Here is a 22523-nt window from a genome sequence, read left to right as displayed (position 1 = left end):
GAAAAAAAAAAAATCTTTAAATTTCAGTATAATTCTTCAGTAAGCTTTCCTGTTGGCTAAATTCGTTTCACGGCATTGAATGTAGAGATTTGTGAAATAAATCGCTGCTACATCAGTCTGGTTGTTGAATAAGAAATTGATGAAGCTGGTATTTGGACCGCAAACTCATTGTCAGAGACAGTATGCGTTTTTAAGAGAAGAGAAAAAATAGCTTTGTTCCTGCTATATCCTTTAGGAAGGAGAACGTGGCCAAAGTGATATTGGTAAGCCTCTTTTCCGTTATAGTGTACACTTGTATAAATAATATTTTCCCCTTGGTTTATTGACTAAACGTGCCTTACATTTGGATTTACGGAACTGAATTAGAAAACTTGAGTTCTTTCAGTGGGTAGATTATAAATTTTAACTTTGTTCTGTTAGAATCTGTTTTGATTAACTTGAGACTATTTCTTTTGTTTAATAAACACCTAAAACCCCATAAAGTCATACTACTTTTATTGCAAGTCAGATGATCATGGTGCAAACTGCTGCCTCAAGGTAAGAAAGCAAACATTAAATAAGGGATGAAATTAATACATACGACCTAATCATTCAGATGCAATAAGAAAAAGTGGACACAAACTGAAATCTTATAAGAAATGCTTTTTCATATTAATGAGTTTCCATTTGCCAATAATTCTGTCATTTGTAACCTGAATCATTCATCACCCCTGCAAATGGTTCTTTCAAGATGTTATTTGCAATTTTGTCTTGTATTTTTGTCCTTGATGTTGTGAAAATGACCGTCTACTGTTACAGGAATGAAAAAGAGATCTCATTCAAACATCTTTTGTGTTTCCACTTTCAGTGAAAAATGTTTTTCAAACCTGCAGCTGGTTATTTCTCCAGGAGTTCCCACTTATATTCAGGTTTGATTGACATTTTGAAATGGCAGCTTTTCATGAAAAGCTGTTAACTTGTAGAATTTGGTTATGGTACTAAGACAGACTGACTTTGTTCTGCTGTTGGGGCCTGTCCAACCTAAACACAACCCTGCATCTGAATTTAATAGTGCTACTCAGCACAGGGAGCGCATGCTTTGTGCTTTTTGCCTTTTTTTTTTTCTTTTTTTTTTTTTTGCACTGGTGCTTCTGATGTGTTTTTGAACCTGACCTGATAGGTACTCATCCTGATATCTTTTCTGTCAGTAATTGAGTTAACTGGGATTCTCCTTCTTTCTCCCTCTCCTGAGCTAGCAGGTTGTGCTAGGTTGCACTTCCATAATTTGAGTGATGGAATATATTTTCATTTTACGTGATGAAAATAAGTGGAAAATGTTTTTTAATGACTGTACAGTTATTACAGTGTCTGTCTTAAGATAAAAGTGACTTTCTGCAACCTTTACTACTATTTATTTTTGAAGTTTTTGGTGTGAGGGCAAGCTTATGGTATTAACAAATCTTCTGAACAATGATTACTGATTTAATTTATAGTCAAAAACTGAGAATGCAGTGCATAATGTAGTTATTCTGCCCTCATCTTCACAAAGTTGGTCTTTAATATTATGCCAGAATGTTGAAAATGGGAAAGGGAGACATTAGGCAAAATCAGTTACCCTCTGTGTTTCTTGCCAGGCTTCTAAATAAGGATATAAAAGTACCCATATACATTAGCTGAGAGGAAGAGGAGTATTTTTAACTTTGAAACAGATTACTGTTTACATAAGGGAACTGAAAAAAGTAGAGCTCCAAGCATCCCGGCATCCATCACTGATGTCTACTGTTGTTTTACTGGAGTGTAAAAAGTAAAACACAGGAAACATTTGGGGTTTTCCACAGGTTAACTGTACAGTCCTGTAAGAGTAAATTTGTATAATTTCTATGAGGGAGCATTTTAATCTTGTTTTATAGGAGGTGAGTAACAGTGTCACTGATTGCAAGTGATTGTACATTGTTGAGCTGCGGATTGATTAAAAAATTCTTTTCTGCATATCATAGTTAGAATTTCTGATCAACTATTCTCTTAGCTGGCTAATTACTTTTATAAAAAGCTTCTCTGTAGATTTTTACCTACCCATAGTGATATACAAATTAATATACTCGTCCAACCTCAAGCTGCTGTAGTTTGTTTAGGATACTGAGATGGTAATATAAAATATGTCCTGTTCATGCTGTCTCTGCAAATGTCTCCTGTCATTTGCAATATGGCACTGATACAGCCACATTTTGGTGAATATTAAAAACCATGTCTGTTCTTACTGTGAAATATGATTTGCTTGATCCTTTTCTTTAAAATGATCTAGACTGAGTGAAAGTGAATGTTTTCTCAGATGCCCGTTCTTTAGTTTCTGAATTTTAAAATGAATTTTTGAATACCAGTCAGAAGATAAATTTTATGCTGATGAACCAGTTTACAGTTCTGTCCCTTAATTTTGAATGAATGCTTGCGAGCTTCATGTGACCTTCCAAAGTAAATGCAAAAGCGTCTTAGTTGCCATCCAGACGTTATTGTTAAAAACTAATACATGCCACTGCTATTCCTCCAAGCAAAGACAGGATACGTGGGTACAAGCTGTCAGTATACCCTTAAGGTCACTGTGAAATACTAGACCAATTGAATTAAATGGCAAACTGCCCACTGACTTTAAATGGAGCCAGGATTTTGCCCTTTAACTCTATCAAGCCCTAAAGGCAAGCAGATTTCATTCTTAAACAGACCAAACATGGCAGTGTTTCAAAGGAAAGTTGAGCTGTTGTGAAGTTTGACCCAAACTGTGCAAAATGAAGAGAGCAGCATAGGGACCTTGAACTGCACTTGGAAGTACAAGTGGTACAGGTAAATGGCTACTGTCCTGTTGGATGAAGTGGAAGGTGGTTACCATTTTGAAATGCTGTCTTCCATGTCTTCCTTTCTACAGGGAAACATTCTTTTCATGTGTTCTTGATTGCAAATGAACATTCTTTGTTTAAAAATGGGTAGGAGAATGCAGAAAGTGGGAAAGACTAATCAATGTGCTGCTGCTTCATACTGTTCCTGTACAGAGTCAAACAGGTTGGATTTTTCTTATGACTCTCCCAGCAATAGGACTAAACATTTAAAATTGAGGCTTTTTTTTTAATTACATATTTAATGGTAACTTTTTCTGGTATTCCTTCTTTAGTGTTCTGAGTAAATTTTCAACAATGTGTATGGTCATTTCATATGGTGTCCTTTCTTTAAAGGAGGACCTGTTAAGACAGAATGTTTATCAATAAATTAAGGACTGAAATATTAGAATGATTTGCTCTCACAGAAATCTTGGATTGCAAGATAAAACTTTAAAGAATAATATTCATTTCAACCAGATAAGCATACATTTAGAGTCTTCAAACTCTTTTTTTTTTTTTACAAGAGCAGGTGTAATACTTATTTGCAATGATGTAAGTACTGTATATCATTATTACAGAGAAAAATGGAATTTCTTTGGTGAGCCTGGACTTTTTCTGCCACACTTATCTGGGCAGAAGAATTAAGCATCCTTATAACATTTTTCTTCTCTCTAATTCGCTATTTTAAGTTATCGTGCTTTATTTCAATTTGGCTTCCTCAACTTTCATAGAAATGCTGCTGTGAATCAAGATTCTCGTACCTGTTTGCTTCCTTAAGTAGCATAAATTTAGACATCACGAAACCTCAAACTAGGTGGGTTGATAATCTGCACATTCTTTGTAAGTATTAAAATCCTCCCTGTCTGTTTGGATATTCCCCCCCCCGCCCCGCCCCTTTATTCCTGCTGTGTAGTCATCCTTCATTTTATTTTAATTTGGCTGATGGATGCAACTATATATTAATGAACTGGAGGGGGGAAGTTAAGGAAGTTTTATTTCAATTATGTCCTCCTAAATTTCTGTCTCTTCAGTGGAAGAGGTTTATTTCAGTGACAGGTCCCATTTATTCCTAAATTATAGCAAAACACTACTTTTAATCTTAATTAAGGCTGTTCTAAAGCAGCATTCCTGAACATGCTCTCAGTCTTGTCTTCTCAGAAAGTGTAAGTTGGCAGCATTGCCTGCTGCCTTCTGTCTCTGCAACTGCTTTTCTCTATGGTGGTGTAGTAAAGCCATGTTGATGAATGTTATGCATATATGTTATGATGAATGAATATGTTAGGGATCTCTCAGGTAAATCTGGTTTTGCCATAGCTGTTCCATACTTACCTGAGGGCCATTGTTAGAAGTACTTTACTCTGAGTAGCACTGTTACAGAAACCAGGTGTTTTGCTGAAAAACCTTTTACGTGTGGGTAGAAAGGGTAATGGTACAGATTTTGGCCTGAAGTGTGTGCCAAATAGTATGTCCATGCTCTTTATTTTCATAGCATTCCTTCCCTCTGTGTACACATTAGACTGTCTTTCTGTTTTTATCACATCCTGCGATCTGATCCTATGTTGCTATTACTAGGTACCATATAATTTCCCCGCTCTATTTAGTAAGCTACTATGCTTCTACCATAATCTCTTCTGAAAAACCAGGGTCCCAAGTAAATGGCATATCTTAATATGTTGGGGGGGTTGGTTTTTCAGGGTTGTGGGAAGAAGCTAAGGCTTCTATCTCTTTGAGTTTCTGCATCCTGGATTTTAGAGATACCTTTCAGAATGGCTTTTTTGCTGTGGGTGTTTTTTTTGCCTTTTTTAATTCCAGTCATAAAATGTGAGGTACATAACTAAAACAAATAGAAAATAGACTACTATATAAATGACTTAAAGATATGACTACTTTATGAAACCTTTGAATCAGTGAGATTGAATCAATGAGAGTGAATTCTGGGCAAGTGCCAACAGTCTTCTGAAAATGCCAGTGGTTTTGCATTCCTGGTATCTGAAGAGACAGCAAGCTGGAACTGGACTATTAGAACACTCTTGTATGTAACAAAGGAATTTTGTTGCTAAAATTCCGGGCTGTTGTGTAATAATGTAATTTTTGCATAGCAATCTGTTTGCAGAATTTGTGGTGCTTCTGCATTAGTAGCTGTTGGAAATGTTTTAGTGCTGCAACTCTCCAGGAGAACTCTTTCAGTGGCTAAGACTTGCAGACAGAATTTCAGACTGAGAAAATGCATATTTTAGTGCAATGAGGTGCAGCTTGTGTAGATGGGAAGAGAAAGAGGAAGAAATTAACCTGTCCTGAAAACTCTGAATCATGAGGTATCCATTTCTTTTCTGAGGCATTAGAATCAAATGATGGAGAAGACTCAAAGTACTTAAAGAAGATATCTGTGCATAAGCCATTATGAAGAACATTATCAATTGTAGCTTCTTGTTTGTTCCATGTATAGATTTCAAAATGGCTGATGTGGCTAGGAGTATTTTGTCTTCCTTTGAGAAACATTTTCAAGAGGAACTAATTATTTCTTTCATGTGATGTGACAAAATGTAGAGTCTATGTGCAACACTCTTCTTGTTTTCGTAACTATCCATATTTCAATATACTTTGGACCAGGTTTCCATACCTCATACCTACAGGTTGTCGGTATGCATATAACTTGAACCATTTGGATGTTGGTTTCCAGTTCTCTTTTAGAAGCATACATGCAATAATAGAAATCTGTTCCTCATAAATCCCATCTAACTTAAAAAAAACAAAAACAAAAAAAGCCAACAAAAGATCAAACCGAAGTACAGGTCATTTTTAATTTTTCCACATACCTGTTTTACAAAGTCGGTATCTTACAAATATACTTACCTGAAACAATTTTGGAGCCATTCATACTATTTGGTTGTGCATGTAAGGTAGTCTCGTTGATGTTGCTAGCAGTTAAGTAGCAGCAGGAGAACTTGGGATCAGTTTTTGGAGACATTTTTTTCCCACTGCTAGGATTTGACTACATCTGTGGTATTAAACAGTTTTGTTTTTCCAACTTCTTGTCCAGACCTTAAATCTGTTCGTCTGAGGGCACAGCCTAGTTGCATCTAAATCTTGATTCCTACTTGAAAATAACTTATGAAAGAGAGCAGCTTAATTTTATCACTAAACTGGGCATATGAGCACTTCCTCTGGAACAGGATATAATGGATTCAATTACAGCACTTTTTGTACTCCAGCTGTGATAACTAAGACTATTGTTTAATGAGAAGTGGTTATTAGTTTCTAAAGTGAAGGGTATTTAGAGCTATATTTTAATTGTTTTCCATTGATGCATAGGACAACTCAAAACAAAGATATGAAAACATTTGTAAGCTGACTCTGGACCATGCAATCAAGAGAACATAGCGATCAGTGCCTGAACATCATAAAATATCAGAGAAGCAAAATGTGTGCTGTTTGCTTCTGGGTAATGATGCTCAGGTTGCAGACAGGAAATGAAGAATTGTGGTCCTTTTTTTTTCATTTACTTCTTCTTTGGTTTAAGAGAAATTACTAAGTTCTTGTGGTTTTGATTTGTCATCTGTAAAACTGGAACTGTTTTCTGATACCTATATCTCAGTAGCGTGAAGTTTAAAGGTTCTGCAATGTTTGTGCATGTGTGGCAGGGGAGATTATTGCTATTCTAATTTCACAATATCCTAGCAAAACCAGAACTGTTACTGTAAGAAAATATCTCCCAGAAGTTCTGTCACCTACAGGTCAAAGTAGTCTGAGTAAGTACACCAAAACCAACAGCCACCACTTTGTAGCTCTGCACTACTGCTATTTTCTGCCACTGAAAGTTTGGAAGAAGTTAAGAGTATTGTTAATGTTTTATGAAGGGACTTCAGAGTTTTTGAGAATGCACTACTCTAATGTGCAGATTTCCTAGACTCTTAGGAGCAGGATCTAGGGAATCAAAAAGTGGTAGCTAGAGACTGATTCGGTGACTAGTTTGCTCTCCATTGCAGGATGAGTAGCTGGAAAAATACTGTGTGTATACAGCAGCTATTTGGTATGTCGTTTCAGGTCATCTAATACCCCAAAAAACAAATCTAAACCTGTTTAAAAGGTTGTGTTCAATTACTGGTAACGTAAAAAAAAATAAAAATAATTTAATTACTTTGGATTTTACTTTTCATCCTCAAAGCCTTCAACTCTGTTTACAAGTCCTCGACTGAAATGATCTCGTGTCCTAAAGAAGACTGAATGGGAGTCAATTCAGCTTTTTCGTCACTAATGACCGTGAGGCACAAATCATATAACTTCGTGTAACTACATCCTATGTCCTTTGTGATGGGCAAAGTCATATACATGTTACTTTAGGTTAGAAGCATATTCTAATGATGTCTACTCCTAATTGTATTTATACTGTCAAACAGTCAAATTTCTCTGTCTTTCTGTATTCAGATGGCTAACAGAAACAAAAATAGAACTCGAATGGAGACAGAAGCCTGTTGAGCAGATCACCTCATATGAATTTCTTTTGTGCATGTAGAATTATTCATATTTGTGAATGTTTAGAAAGGAATACTGAAACACTAAATTCATGATTCAGCTAAAACCTCTCAATATTTACCTCTGTTTTAAAACAGAAAATGATATTGTTGAATGTGGATTTTAAACCTGTATCAGAACTGTCTGTGTTCCAAGTGTGGCATATGAACTTGAGAGGTTTGCTATGGTAGAAAACTAGCAAGCTGAGATTTGTTAAGCTTCCACATCATCTCTGAACTCTGATTTCTTTCTGTTGTAACATGATGTTAACCCCCTTTCAGAATTGCAGCTAGCCCTGATCTGCTGGAAGCATTATATCCTTACTGGTCTGAGTCAGAAAGCAAGAGTCTTCTGCCTGGCACTGAAATGTACCTGAAGGCAGAGCAGTCTGACTATTGCAATTAAAACACCCTTGTATAACTTTTTTTTAACCTGCACATCAAATGCTTTTTCTTTAAAAAAACAAAATTATTCTTAGAATGTGGGCTGACTAGGGTTTGTTTTGTTGTGTTTTAAATAAGATAAGCTAACTATTTTAAGAGGAAATTGTTCTGGCTTTGTGATGGAAGAGCATTCCAGGCAGCACAGAACCACCAATGCTATTACTTTTTAGGCTGTTTTCCTCTTCACATTCTTGACTGCCTATTAAAAGTAAAAAATAGAGTGGTTTTCTGAAACTTTTCCTCTAATGGATCTCTATATTTTGTCTTCCTTGAACTTTTATTAGTTTTTACAGTCATATGAAAAGCTAATTATTATTCTAAGTCTACTGAACTATCTACCATAGTTAGTGAAAAGTTCTAATCTCCTACTAGATTCTCTTTTTAATTAAGATGAGTATATGCTCAATATTGAAATGACTTATCAGTAAACTTTGATAGGTCTTTGCTCCATTGATTAAACTTAGAACTGTGTATTTGTGGGATTGCCTTTGGATTCAGGAATTACCTTTGAACCTCAGGTGGTACATAGTGAATCTTTGTGTGGCCGAGACCTGCATCCTCATTTATGTCTCACTCAGATGAGTTTGCAGGCTTGGAGTGGCATTGACTTGCCAGGCATAGCTGTCTTGCTTATCTTGCCATTATTTGGATTTCCTCTGCTCCTTGCATCTGCCTAGCCAGCCATGTGCTGTAGACCTCACTACAAGACTTGCACTTGAGCTTTCTTGCCAAGCTTTGTGTGTTGTAGAAGATGAAGCTTGGCCGTAAATGCTCTAAGGTATCTCAGTTGTCTAATTTCTGATCAGAGCAATTTCTGCCTTGTGTGAGAAAAAGTCCAAAGCTTGATACCTTAATCTAGGTTATTTAGAACAACAAGTGTCTTTTGGTGTTCTTAAAATACAAATTCTATACAGAAAGGAACATCCAATAATAAATATTTTTTTCCCCATATTTAAAAATTCTGGATTCTTGTAGTAATAATTTGCCAAAGCAGACACACATTGAATAAGCCCATCTAATCATTTGATTGATCCATCTGGTACTTCATCTCTTAACTCCCAGTCCTGCAAAGCACAGATAAAACCTCTGTTGAACTTCTGTCCTTAATTAATATAGTGGGACATAAGCCAGTGATTTCAATGGAGCAGGCCTTGATTCTGTATTGCTCTTCACCTTGTAAAGTAAGGGTATACTTCTGCAAATGGTGGGAGGCAGACATAAGTGCTGCAAAATCAGAGGTGGTTTTAATTCCCTTCTTGCTCAATGATATACCAGCTTGCAGCTGTAAATGTTTGTACAAATAGAGAACTCTATTCCCCCTACCTTACAAACTTTAGGAAAACCACACCTGAGGCAGTACAGTTGCTTTTTGGACTAAATGCTTTTATAATTAGAATCCATTAAGATATCTGGTTTTAAAATGGTAGGTTTTAGGAGTTTCTAAATGATTAAATCTTAAATTCTCAAATACTTAATTTCTTTTTTTTTTCTTTATGATTTCTCAAGCTTGCCTAAAACTTGGTTTGGTTAAGCTTTAGATCTTTTATAAAAAAAGATTTTGCAAGGGAAATAGAGGTCAATCTTTAAAATGAGTGATGCCATAATCTGCGATCAGATTACACATTTGCAATGAATTTATTCATATATGCAATAGTTAAAAGCTCTAACTTTGTAAGTAACTTGTAAACTTTATAAGTCAGTAATAGTAATGCAATGATTATTTACAAATCTTCCACTAGAGAATAACTAATAAAACTTTGTTCCAAGCAATTTTTATTAATTTGTTGCACTACAAAATTTTATATTATTTTATACATTTACAAATAAATTAAACACTATATTTTTTAATGTTTTAAAGAAGCCCTTTGAAGGAATTTCAAGACCTTGAATAAAAGTAAGGGTTATGTTATGAGGCCACAAATCATGGCGTCTGTCAGGGATACTGAGAAAATAAGTGTTCTTTCATTTGTGCTTTTCCATCCTACCTGCTGAGATCTTGTTTGTTTAAAAAAAAAAAAGTCTGTTGCAAGAGTACTCAGTTGCTGTTTCCATGTACAGGGTAGTACATGCACTATTCTTGTTTATGCTATTATACCAGTTCATTTTGATTTCTCACTTTTTATATTATGCTTATCATTTTAGTAGTAATGATTACATACTGTCAGTAGTGATGGTGGTTCTGAAATGTTGCTTGGTTTTGAGAAAGAGAAATGTTGATGTTCTTTTTCACTTCTAAAAATCGTCATTGATAATTTAATTTTTTAGTGCTGACAAGTTAGTACAGCTAATTCACTATTCAGTCCTGTCAACTTTTCAATCTCTAGTGTGCAAACACTTTGCTTGTGCTATGTATGTAGTAGGAAGAGTACTAAATATACATTTTAATGCACATTTTGTTAAGCTTAGCACAGAGCAGATTTTTCAAAAAGGCACAAACTTACTACATCATAGAGATTTTTTTTACCAATTAATTATTTATACTTTTGCTTTAAATGTAACTTGCTGTTATGTATAATGGGTGGTGCTGATATTGGTTTCAGTTATCAAAGATGTCAATGACACAATGGCTCCTTACGTACTCTGCCTGTCAAATCCATAAATGCTGGCACTGAACAAACTTCTGTTTTCTCACGTGTTTCCTGGTTTTCTGTCAGCTTTCCATGTCAGTCTTCCATGGGTCATTCAATAAACGCTACCCTGGGTGACTTTTTTGAGTTGCCACATGTCAGTCAAACTGAAGTACATGCTTTTTAGTAAGCAGAGATAATAAGCTTGCTTTATTTGAGTTTGGCTGTGTCTTCTGCAGGACAGTGCCTTGCATTTTGTTTCATTCCTAGCTTATTTTTGCTTTCAGCTATGCAGTGGAAGAGGTTGGGGGTGCGGCGGGGGAGTGCCTGATGAAAGCAAAGGAGGAGCCAAATAGAGAGGGAGAGAACTGAACAGCAGGATTTGAAAATGTTCTTTAAGCATATTCAATTTGAACTGATCCACTTAAAAAAAAAAAGGGGGGGGGGGAATAGGGCACTGAGGGAAGTCAAATTACCTAAAAGCTTTTTCCAGCAAGCGTTTCAGGAGCTGCTGTCACATTAAATAAAAAAATTTTTTTTTTTCTTAATTGTATCATGACTAATTCTGTTGGTGTAAAGATTAAAAAACTGCTGAATGTCATTTTTTGGCATATACTTTTTTTCTAATGAGGGAATGGATATGTCATTGTATTAAATATATTCTCAGTGCATTGCTGATGTGAGTCACTTGGTGTAGCAGTTGCTCAGTGTGTTTGTATACTAACTTTGAGAGAGCCAGTGAGTGCGAGAAGTTGCTGTAATAAAAGATGTATCAACTGTACAAATCTTTCCTTTCTAGAAAATACCCTTAAATGAATTTGCATTTTTGTTGGAGGTTTTAATAATATTGCAAGTACCACATTCCTCATTAGAGATGAGTGAGAGGAACCCCAGCTTGTCTTCGGTGGAGCTGGAAGAAGCATGTGTATTTATATAGACTTTTACCAAGCTCCTCACATATCCTGGGGGCTCCCCTTGCTCTGAGTTGGAACTATATACACAGGAGCTGCCATTCCTCACCCGTCTGCTGTGGGGGGGATGGATGGTCACTGACTTCAGACTAAACAGAATTCCCAGAATTCCAGACTCACCTGGGCTTCATGACTTCTGTCTTGTCCCTCTAGAAATGTACTATTCCTTCTACCTCTATCAATGTAAACTTTTTTCGTCTTATCCTTCAGCACTTTTCAGGAAAATCCTCAACTGAATTTGTTACTTTCAGCCATGTGATGTATGAAACTCTACTCCTGATGGTCCTTGCTTTATCTTTCTGTAGTATTGCAGGATATTGCCTATATTTGTAGAGCTTTAACAGCCCCAAAATACAGTTTTGTACTGAAATTGAAATGTAGGCTTTCCACCTAGCAGTTTGGGTGATTGCCTTTGCTACTTATTGGAAAAAGCAAGTGTCCCACTGAAATCTCCAGGAGTTAGATGGTTGATTATAATTGCAATTCCAATTGCTGCCCCTTAGTCACGTAACAATATGCATTGGAGAAAACTGGTACCTGCTCTGGAAAGAGGAACATGGTTTTGGATATATGTCATTTGATGCTAGCTTGCTTGTGTCAAAAAAGTTAGCTTTAGAAATCAGACATATTAACAATGGGACTGAATTTGTGTAACAAGCTTAGCAGTATTACTGCTTCTGTTAGCCCACAAGCACAAGTAACTGTAAGATGAATTCCAGGAACTTGCAAGTAACTTGAAGCATTTACTTGCTAAACAGTGCATTTTTGTTTTCTTTTTTTAATGTCAGAGCTGACAGACTTTGTTTTTGTTTTATCATTTTCTTTGAAAATATAAATCCATATCTCTCTCTTGAGATATTTCAGCAATAGTAATATGCTGTTAAAATAAACAGAATTTAGATTTTTGAAAACAAGAAATGAGAGTTAAGTACATAGGATAACAATATATCTTATAACAATATAACATTTGGAGAAACCTCAAACAATCTTCAAAAGAAATTCTTGAAGTTAGGTCCTTTTCTCAAACATCAGAGGGATAAGCTTGTTTTCTTAGAATCTAACTGAAAGGGATTTTCCAGAGGACGCTAGAGATTAAACCCCCCTGCCTGAACTTTCCAATGTTTCCACCTGACATGCAAGGTGCATTTTAATTTTTTTTTCTAATTCTGCACATGAAAGGGTACTTCTCATTAGACTATTTGTGTTACATTAGTCCTGCTGTACTTAAGGGCTTGTCCTGAATGCATTTTGCTTTTGTGGTTTCACAAGCATTTGAAATGCTGTTGATTGTAAGTAGGCCACAGTATGAGTTGGGAATGTTTTTCCCTTTTTTAAATTTTAAAACACATTTCCACGGATTGAATCTCTGTAAAATAATATAGTTTTGAACTTTGCTTAGGATGCGTTGCCCCACCTAATTTCTCATTCAGTAAATGTCATTCAGTTTGCACAGTTAGACCACTTTTAAAAAAGAAAAAAAGTATTTTTTCAAGAAGCATGTTGGCTAGTCTTGCATGCCAATATTAAAATTAATAGATACAGAAGTTAATGGTAGGTACCAACAAAATTATGTTTTATGAGGTGTTAGAAGTGTTTCAGGACTTACATTTACTTCACTGAAAGTTGACTTTTGGATTCAAAGGACAATTGAGGTATAATCAAAAACCAAAATAGATTGTCTGACATGCAGCTCAGTCTTATTTAGGATGACTGTTGATCTTGTTATAATACTGTAATGCTGAGCCTGGGTCAAGAACCTGCAGGTTGCTGCCCAGACTTGAGAACTCTTCCCTGCCCCACTGCTTTGTGACCAGCATTATTAGGTCATGTCTGCACTACGTTTGTAGGCTCTGCAGGGTACGAATAATTCTTGTTCAACTGTGTTGGAAGGTGCCTTTCTTGGCTCTTGGGCATTGTAAAGTAATAACAATGCATGGGCTGATCGTGTCGATGTCTACTAATGTTTGTAAATGTAAAATAATAAGTATTTAAAAATTGCAGTGTGTTGCAGTAGAATTTTTTGTTTAAATTTATCTTTCAGAGACACATGCAATCATACCATATTTTCTGAAATTACGATTTTATAGGGCACCAGGAGTTAGCAATTGCATTATAGTTATGTGTATTATTGTAGTATTTGGGGTGGGAGGGGGGAGGTTAGGTTTCCAAAGGTGAAGAGCTTAAAGTTGTAATTTTACTTCCATGTAAAAGCTGCCGGTTAGGGTTGTCCTAGTCTAGCACTAGTAATCCAGTGTTTAGTGTGTTTGGTCAGGCAAAGTTAGTCAGTGCTGATGACAAATGTATTTTTACAGTGTCTGTACTGCTATACTGCTAGAAATAACTGAGTTGAGAAACTGTTTAAAATACTGCCTGCCTTTTGTGTATATCAACAGGTTTTTGAAACTTGTAAATGGCTTTCAATTACACTTGTAGTAGCACCCTCTCAAGGAACAGAAAGATTTTTAGTAATAGTAATTATTTCCAGTGAGTGTGCGTAGCTCTTGAAACTGAGCAAAACAATGATTCTTGCTCTCTGCTTCATACTACATAAAAAGAAAAGATAGCTGAAGTATTGGGATATAATAATAGGACAAAACTATTACGTGCATAATAGACAGGTGTTCTTAAACACTATTCTTTAGTATTAAACATTCTGTGATGTGTTTAATAAAAGTACATTAAATTAAGTTATATTGCTTTTTTTAAGCATGGCTTTGCAGAATGGTGGTTTTAAAATATGCAATATAATATTCTTTTTCTGGTAATTTTAACCGATTTGCCACAGACTAATTTGAGTGGTAATCATGACCAGAAATCAAAATAGCAGCCCTTGATTTTCTTCCAGGTTCATGAATGTAAGTTGCAGTTGGAATATTTGGGATACTCTTTATAAAAATATTAGAAAAATATAATGTTTGAATTTCATTTATTGGTCAGCTACAATTATTTACTGTAGCAGTTTCAATTAATCAAGTAATTTAATTTAATGTGTCTTGTTCCCTGGCTCACTTGATATTTCCTTAGGGGGAAAAAAAATACTAAAATACGGTGCCTGATACTTCTAAGGGCAGATTAATTTCTGTAGTCCTTCACACAAAAATCTCAAGCCAACAGATGTCTAAGTGCTTTCTAATGCTCTCTGTGGAGCAGGGTGGCTTTGTCTTCTGGAGAATGATGATAAAAGAAAGTTTGCAGATTTGCACTGGACATCCTGCAGTTTGTGGCAAGTCCCTTATTTCTGCTGGCCTTAGTTTCCATAAACTGGGGGTATCGATCCATTTTATTGCTTGGAGATCATAATACAAAATGAAGTCTTCTGCTCCAGATCTATGATTCCAGCAGTGAGTGTTTTAATGGTAGTCATTTCTGAGTATCCTTTTAATAAAACCTTAGTGATTTATTTGGGTGGTAACTTCAAGATGATGTTTACAATTCACACCAAAGGACATGCTCCTACTTGTTAGGCATAGCTGTCAGGGCACCTTGTGTGCTTGACTGACTAAGCTTCTGGTACAAATGGTTCAACTGTCTGAGGGAGCTAGTTTCTCCTGGTTTTATAAGGGGGAGTTGCTGGGGCAGTTGTATTTGTTCCACAGATAAAGACAGTTAATGAATAAGAGTTATTCTGATTAAAAAGAAAAGACAATGCTTATCAGTTTTAGAAGGGACACCCTCATGCACAGGGGTGTATTCAGAGTTACTGTTAATATGAAAACGTTTTCTTTAGAAGGATTTGCAGGAGATCAGCTGAAGCAACGATCTGCCACGTTAGTGTGTGGAGGGGTTGTTGGAGGCTGTGCAGCATAAAATTCTGCATAAGCACACTTTGAAAGTAGCCTTGCATATGGGACTTGGGCTTCATTTGTGCAGGTTTTATTCTGATGCGCTTAATGCAACAGTTGACAGGGATTTTTGTCTTTACAGACCTGTTGTAGCAAATGAGTAGCATGGAGTACGTGTGCTTCTAGTACTGTCTGAATAATCTGATACCACCCCAGCGCATATAAATAGTACATAGGAGTATATAATATCATCTAACCTGATATTTGAGAAGATGAGTGAAATTGTTGGAAGATTGGCAAATGCACTGCACTTTAAATCTTTCTGAAGTGTAACCTGTTAGAAGTACAAAGTCTTGACAATGGTATTTGGATGATAATATTTTTAATTAACTACTTCTAGAAAGTAAATTCATAACACTTCTCTGTGCTTTGTATCAGTATAAAGAGAGATGTAGAAATTTCTTCATCATAGCAAAAGGAAGCTGTGATGGTCAGTAGCTGCATCTTGGGAGTCAGATTTGCTGTTTGGAAAGGTTTCCTAGCATTTGCAACTTAACGTCATTCACTAGCTGAATGTATCTTACTTCTGTGAGGTAGGTATTGGTAGCTTAGGGGTTGTTTTAGCCATGCTGTCTTATGCTTATCCTCTTCTGTCACATCTGCCCATACACTTTATCTATGCCTTCCCATACGTGCTGTGATGTCCATTGCAAGGGGTATGACTGTTATGTATTGGAGTAATAAAAACCAACTTGTGCATGTCTTATTTTGTTTTTTTAATGGTGTCTGTCAAGCAGCACTAAAGTTAAAAGATGCAAATCATCTTTGAGAGACTTGAGAACTTCTTGTTGTCCTGGCAAAAGAAATAGATAGTTGAATATTACAGTTTTTTCCAAATTGTGTGTATTCTGTCACACAAATTCCACACAAACTATTGCGTCCACAAACTTAAACCTTCAACTAAATGCCAACTTCACATTTGAAACTTAGGACCTGTGAGCACTGGTCTTTATTCCACTAGCAGAGGTATTTCAGGATGCTTAGCTTTTGATTGTGATATATCCTTTCCTTATTCTGGGGGGAGTATAGTTGGCTGAATTGCTATCTACATTCACTTTCAGCAGACTGAAAATAAAGCTTCTGCTGAATCAAGTCTCTTTCAAAAAAACTACCTAAAAAGATTAGGCCAGATTTATGGATTACCTTCTTTGCTATACCCTATGCTATAAGGCGTTGTGGAGGCAATGATGAATATCTCCGTTTTAAATCACGTTAACTGCATGTTATTCCTTTTGAAGAATGATCATCATCTTCAGGAATGTAACTGAAACCTAGGGAAACAGCAGTCTACCCTGCTCTCTGTTACAGACTCTACTTTATATTCTGAATAGTTGTTTTAGACCAAGTTTTTTTAGAGGTGGCTAAGAACTGCTACAGTTAATGGAACTTGTTAATGTAACTTGTGAAACTACATGATAATCAACTTCCAAGTACCTTGAAATCAGTAGCCTTTCCTAAAAGCAGAAGGAAATTTTGACTACTGTGCATTTTTTTCTCCTTTTGTCTTCCTCATAATGAAAAAGATTGTTAAATTAGTATCTTATTAAATTTTTAATTTGTGGTTCATCATAGAAAATATAGCCTGGTATTTGGCAGCTGTACTCGCCAAAGAAGAGAAAATGTGTTGTTTCTGAACAATTTTATTCTGGTTCTTGTACTGTGTTATATAAATGCATCCTTCCATGAGTGTGCACGTGAGCTGGAAGCCTGTAGCTCTAGTATGTTACCTGGCTGACAGCAGGAGGAGGACGGAATATATACAACATTCTCACCAAGAGAAGCTGCTTCTTCAGTTAGTCAGAAAAATAGAAAGGATGTGTTTATTTGTTTATATGTCTTTATTCAGAAAAGAAGCCATTGTGTTGTAGTAGCAACACATTAGTATGAAGAAACTGACATTTGAGCTGCAAAGCGTGTAAGTAAGCTTTGCGGTTGTGAGGCCAAGACTGTGTGCAAATGCCAGTATTTATGCGTGTACATGGCTTTTTGCATGCAAACTTTATATGGGAGGAGTAATTTTGACAAAATTTGTGCTTCCTGTTTGTAACTAACTTTATTATGTATCACATCATGAAAATACATCACATTACTGTTACCCGAAATGAGGGGGCTATGAAATACAGTGCCATAAGTTTTACAGTTGTTTTAGTTGTTAACCACTGCTTGATGAATTACCAATATTGGTAGATTGGGATTGATGCAGTTGGCATGTTAAGTTTAACTGTGAAATCTTTAAAAGATCCGAATAGCTTAGAAGGTAAAACAAAGTAGTGGATATGAAATGTTTGGTGTCTTGGCATGGATCCAGCTTGATGTCCTAAATGAATGCAGCACAAAACCACAACAGATCAACCCAGATTTACATGAGTGATGTATAAGAGCCCTGAAGCTAAGCCAACATAGTGATTGAATTAGCTCCTGCATTTAGAGAGGCTTCTCCCTCCAGGTCAGACTTCTAAGCACTGATGGGCTTGTGTGGGGAACTAGCAGTTATAGATTGAAGTATGCCTGTGTTGTGGAGGAAAAGAAATCTTAGAGCTTCAGAACTTTTACCATTGACAAGTGTGACTGATTTTCTTGGGGGGGGGGGGACAACACACTATGAACAATAATGGAGAAACTGGAAGAATTTCCATTAGCGGTGCTTCAGTGAAGGACCTGCCAATCTTCCCAGAAATATCTGTTCAAAATCTGAAACATTTTGATGCTGCAGGGCTGATATGTACCTTATGTATTGCCCACCTCATACAATACCTGGCTTTTTCTTTTAGGAAATAATAACTCTACTGTAGTGTGATGTTCATAAATAGGATGATTTTGCGAACATTTGTATGTGCAGGTGCAAAAGTACAGTATTTGTGATTTTTCTCTAAATACCTTATTTTTAAAATATTGTCTGATTTTTAATAAACTGATATTATAGGTAAATAAATGTCAGATTAAAGACAAGACATAGTGGATGAACAGAAGCATTACTCCTTTTGAGTAATCATTATGAGTTTAATATAGTTTTGTTTTTACATGATGCAGGGAAATAGTTATTAAACAAAAAAATACAGTAATGTGAAGAGTGCCTTATTCTAGGGATTTGTATCATAACAAAGATGTTGCAAAGAAATACTGGAGACCTCTTAAAAATATGTTCTACAATTTATGTTTTTAACTGGTACTCTCATATAAGATATTGATAATTCCAGCAACTATTTTATTAATGTTAATATTGTTTGCAGTTCTTATTTATGAATGCTTCGATATTTCAATAACCCAATATCTCCATTTTTGTTTCTCAGCATGATGTATCACAGACTTTGCTCAAAGCAACTCTGGACAGTGTGGTTGAAGAGTGTGTCAGCTTTGTAGGAGTTGATATTAACATCTGCTCAGAAATACTGTTAAGGTGAGTCAAACATTTTCCTATTCCAGTAATTACATGGCTCTGGATCACAGAGACTCTGTTTAGTCTGCCATCTGACTCAAGCTCAGCTGAAGCAAATGGCTCTTGTGTTAAACTTCCAATTACATGAAAATGACACATTAAGACAGTATTTCACTGGATTATTAGGAGTCAGTTTTTAAGGGTATGCATGATTGTCCAGGGTAAAACTATTCTTTGGAGAAAAACAGGTATTTAAAAATTCTGAGCCAACATTGCAATTTTAGAAAAACTTGATATAATTATTTTGTATTTTTACACTGAGAAAGGGATTTTCAAATGTACTTTCTGTCTCTTAGAAGGTATTTTTATAGATACTAAGTGGAACAGGTTGTAAATGTTAGGCAAGGAAAGGAGAAAAGGAACGATTTAAGGGGAAACTGCTGAAAAATGTATCCCTTCTTACTGATTTTTTTTGTAAGTAATTATACCATAATTACCTGGAAAATGTTCTGAATTATATTTCTCTTAGTTAGAAATTAAAAGCTCATTCTCTCTCTTAAGTGTGTAGAATTCAGAATCATTTAGCTGAACAGCCTCTCAGAAGAGCAAAAGTGTTGCTGTCATCCTCTGTAGCACAAGGGGAAGAAAAAGAATATCCATAATCTTGGTAGTGATAAGTATATTAGGTATCAAAGTTAGGCAAAATGTATTCTTGCTAGCTCTGTCTTTAATTTTTTAACCCCTTATAATCATTCTTGAAAATGTCTTTCCGTATTTTAGAAGAGGCTCTCTTTCTATTCTTGTTTTTCCACTTTCTCGTCCATATTCTTTTTCTGTGTATCCAATCCTTAGCCCAACTCCTGATTTACCCTCAGTTTTACCTTCTGTCAGATTTAGATCAGCTTTTAGTAAGAAAGCAAGCAGTACCTATTGGTAAATGAGGCCCACCAGCTTTCATTCCATGAATAAAAGCCTACCTGAGCAAGTGCAGTGGGTGAGCACTGTCAGCCTTCTGCAGGTTACAGCTATATTGTGCAGTTCAGCAGAGGGCACCAGGCTGAGGTGCCACTGGGTCTCCACAAAACTGTGAACGTGGAGTGATACTGTCCAGTCATGGTTACAGGTGGTAACCGTGTTGGCTAAGTACTTTGGTCTAATTAACCTGGCTTATGATGCGTGTATGCATGTGCTACATCAAGTTCTGGATCTAACTTGATCCTCAGCAGTTCAATTCTGCTCTTCTGTGTAGATGTGGTCTAAGTTTCTCTCAGATGTGTACTGTGTGAAATTGTCACCCTAGCTAGAATATACCATGAACAGGGCTTTCTGCTCATGCGTTCTGATGCATCAAATACAGTTGTTGTCACCTCTTCCACGTGTAATATGTGTCAGTGCTACACTACTTGCATTACTGCTAAGTATCGTACTTGAAAGACTTGAGATCATCAGTGGAAAATTCTGTGAACTCCGTGTCATGTTCCTCTGTCAGTGTAAATAAGCTGGATTTCATAATGTTTCTAAGAAATTTTTGGAGAAAATTCCATTCCTAATGATGAATATTTTGTCTACGGCTAAAGGTGTGTCTCTCCAGTTTAATTCTGAGGTTTCACCAACTTTGGATTATTTTTTTAACTTTTGCTTGAAGATGAGATTAATGGAAAGATTTCCGTGTCCCCCTCCGACCCCCCCTTTGACTTTTCTTGCCGGGTTTGCTGATGGTGTTTTTCTAGAATCAGCCTGTGCCATTCCACAAACAGGTCTCTGCTGCCATTGACTTAAGCTGTGGTATCTGATATATGGAGCCAGATGGGTGACATTTCCTTCTCTAGTGCCAGGAGTAACTGCCCACCACACCTCTTTTCCCTCTTTCTATGATTAATGTACTCCATACACAGACAGTTGTACTCACATGTACATACAGAAAATGTGCAGCAAACCCACTGCTTCCTGAAGGAACTTGGCTAACTGCAGTTGCACTTCACAGGTAAGTTCTTTGCCAGATCCGAGTTGCCCCCAGAACAACTCATGCAGCCTGTTCCCAGCTGCTCTTTTATCTCAAGAGCAACTGAGAGAAAAGGAACAAGCTGTGTGGATCTGTTAAATTGTGTGAGGAAGGCAAGCTGCTCCCAGCCACTCTCCTTCTGGATAGCAGACGTCAGCCCTTCGAGTTGGGGCAAGGTGTTGCAGGACCATTGGAAGAGAACAGCTGAGAGGGGGCTGTTCTCAGAGGAACAATTTATCTGTCCTGAACCCTCCTCCTATGTCGTTTCCTGAAGAGGGCAGCTGGGGGCAGGCCATAAGACATGACAAATGGAATTGGCATTACAGAAATAGCCAACAGATCATAAATTACACGTCCCTGGCTTACTAGCTAGGTATGTGCAGAACTGTATTGCTGTACCAAGTTTTGTTGACTTGAGTGGATTTCTTCCATAGAACTAAGAGAAGGGATCCTTTTTTAGATGATGCCTTTGGTCTGGGAGTCTATTTGCAAATTTCTTAGTTGTTTTTAAGTTTTGTAAACCAGATTTTCTATGGTAATGTGTATCCTTGTAATGGATAGCACTTGTATTAATGATTGTTCGATGGTAATAAATGTATTCTGTAAACTTTTCTCTTAGACACATTGCAGGACTGAATGCTAACAGGGCTAAAAATATAATTGAATGGCGAGAGAAGAATGGACCATTTATAAACCGAGAACAGCTTAAGGAAGTTAAAGGTCTGGGTCCCAAATCCTTCCAACAGTGCGCTGGCTTCATCAGATTCAATCAAGAATATATAAAGACCTTCTGCAGGTAATAGAGATGTTAGCTATCTTGACTAAATTATCCAAAATAGTATGAGAAGACTTTTTCCCCTGTTCTGTTTTGTATTCAGGCTTGAGACTTGAGGAATCCTAGGCCTTTGCACTCTGAAAGACAACATCTTAACAAATAAATTTCTTGAAGTCAGTGGTTGAAGATAGTTCTTCCTCTGAATAATCATGGCTTATTAGCCTAGTACTCTAAGTCATGGTTTCAATAAGTATGTAAGCTTAATTACAAATTCTGCCACTGAATTGGTAGAAGAAATTTGGCATGCGGTAGTGTTGTGATCTGAGATAATAAACCTTAGTCTTGTGTTTCAGGCACGATTTAGAGATTTGTAAATTCATTTTCTTGTGGTAAGGATTATTCTGCAGAATGTATTGGTAGTAAACTAGAGGGGATTTTTTGAGAGTTTTGATTCCATTACCTGGAGGGAGAAAGTTGAATACCTGCCTGGATCAAACTCTCTCTGTGTTATACTCCTGTACCTAGCAAGTGTGATGTGACTGCCTCCTGTCTCAAATATGTGAGGCCCTTTCCCAAGTCCAGTTTGTTGACAGTGGGTCATCCTTTTCTGTGCCACCTCATTCCCTGTTTCTGTACCAAGCCTTTCCCTCTTGCAGGCATTTATTGTGCTCCTCTTGACCCGAAATCTTTCCTCTCCACAACTGCAAGTGCCCTTTCTAGGGCAATGTCTCTTCTCCTGCCTTTCCCATTTCTCCTTCCAACATAAAGAACTAAGAAAGGACACAGGGGTACCACCATCCCCACCCTTTTGCCACTGACTCTTCTCAAAAAATATTTTCCTGGGAAGCACATGCTATTTTTTAGCCAACCTAATGCTCAGAAGCAATACTGTATTCCCAGTTGCTGCTAGCCAAACAGCACATGCGTAACTTCCAGGCAGGAGGTAGGCACATTAAGACTGGCTTACTGCCCGGGTAGAAGGTATACAGATTGGCTGCCCATCTGGCAGGGAGGCACATGCTGCAGGCCAAGTGGTGCGCACTGTAAGCTCCAGAAGACCAAAGAAATTGCTTTCAAGGCTGTAGATGATCAATACGTCTTATGTTGTACAGATCTGTTCTAGTGAATGCTGCAATACAACCAAGGAAGAAAAGGCTGATGCCTTCCCTCCCCCCGCCCAAAAAAAAAA

At 36.7% G+C, this 22523-nt stretch overlaps 1 protein-coding gene across 5 annotated transcripts in view; it reads left to right on the top strand.

The window, feature by feature from the left end:
• SRBD1 (S1 RNA binding domain 1) overlaps nucleotides 1-22523 on the top strand; it is a 135349-nt gene that overhangs the window by 94635 nt on the left and 18191 nt on the right. For all 5 annotated transcript variants that reach the window (XM_069800303.1, XM_069800305.1, XM_069800304.1 and 2 more), the window contains 2 exons: nucleotides 18472-18578; nucleotides 21179-21355. In XM_069800303.1, coding sequence (XP_069656404.1) covers nucleotides 18472-18578; nucleotides 21179-21355 — 284 coding nt within the window. The remainder of the gene's footprint in view (nucleotides 1-18471; nucleotides 18579-21178; nucleotides 21356-22523) is intronic.

The sequence above is a fragment of the Haliaeetus albicilla genome, chromosome 13, assembly GCF_947461875.1.
Source record: "Haliaeetus albicilla chromosome 13, bHalAlb1.1, whole genome shotgun sequence".
NCBI classification, from domain to species: Eukaryota; Metazoa; Chordata; class Aves; order Accipitriformes; family Accipitridae; genus Haliaeetus; species Haliaeetus albicilla.
This window is presented reverse-complemented; position numbering and strand designations above follow the sequence as displayed.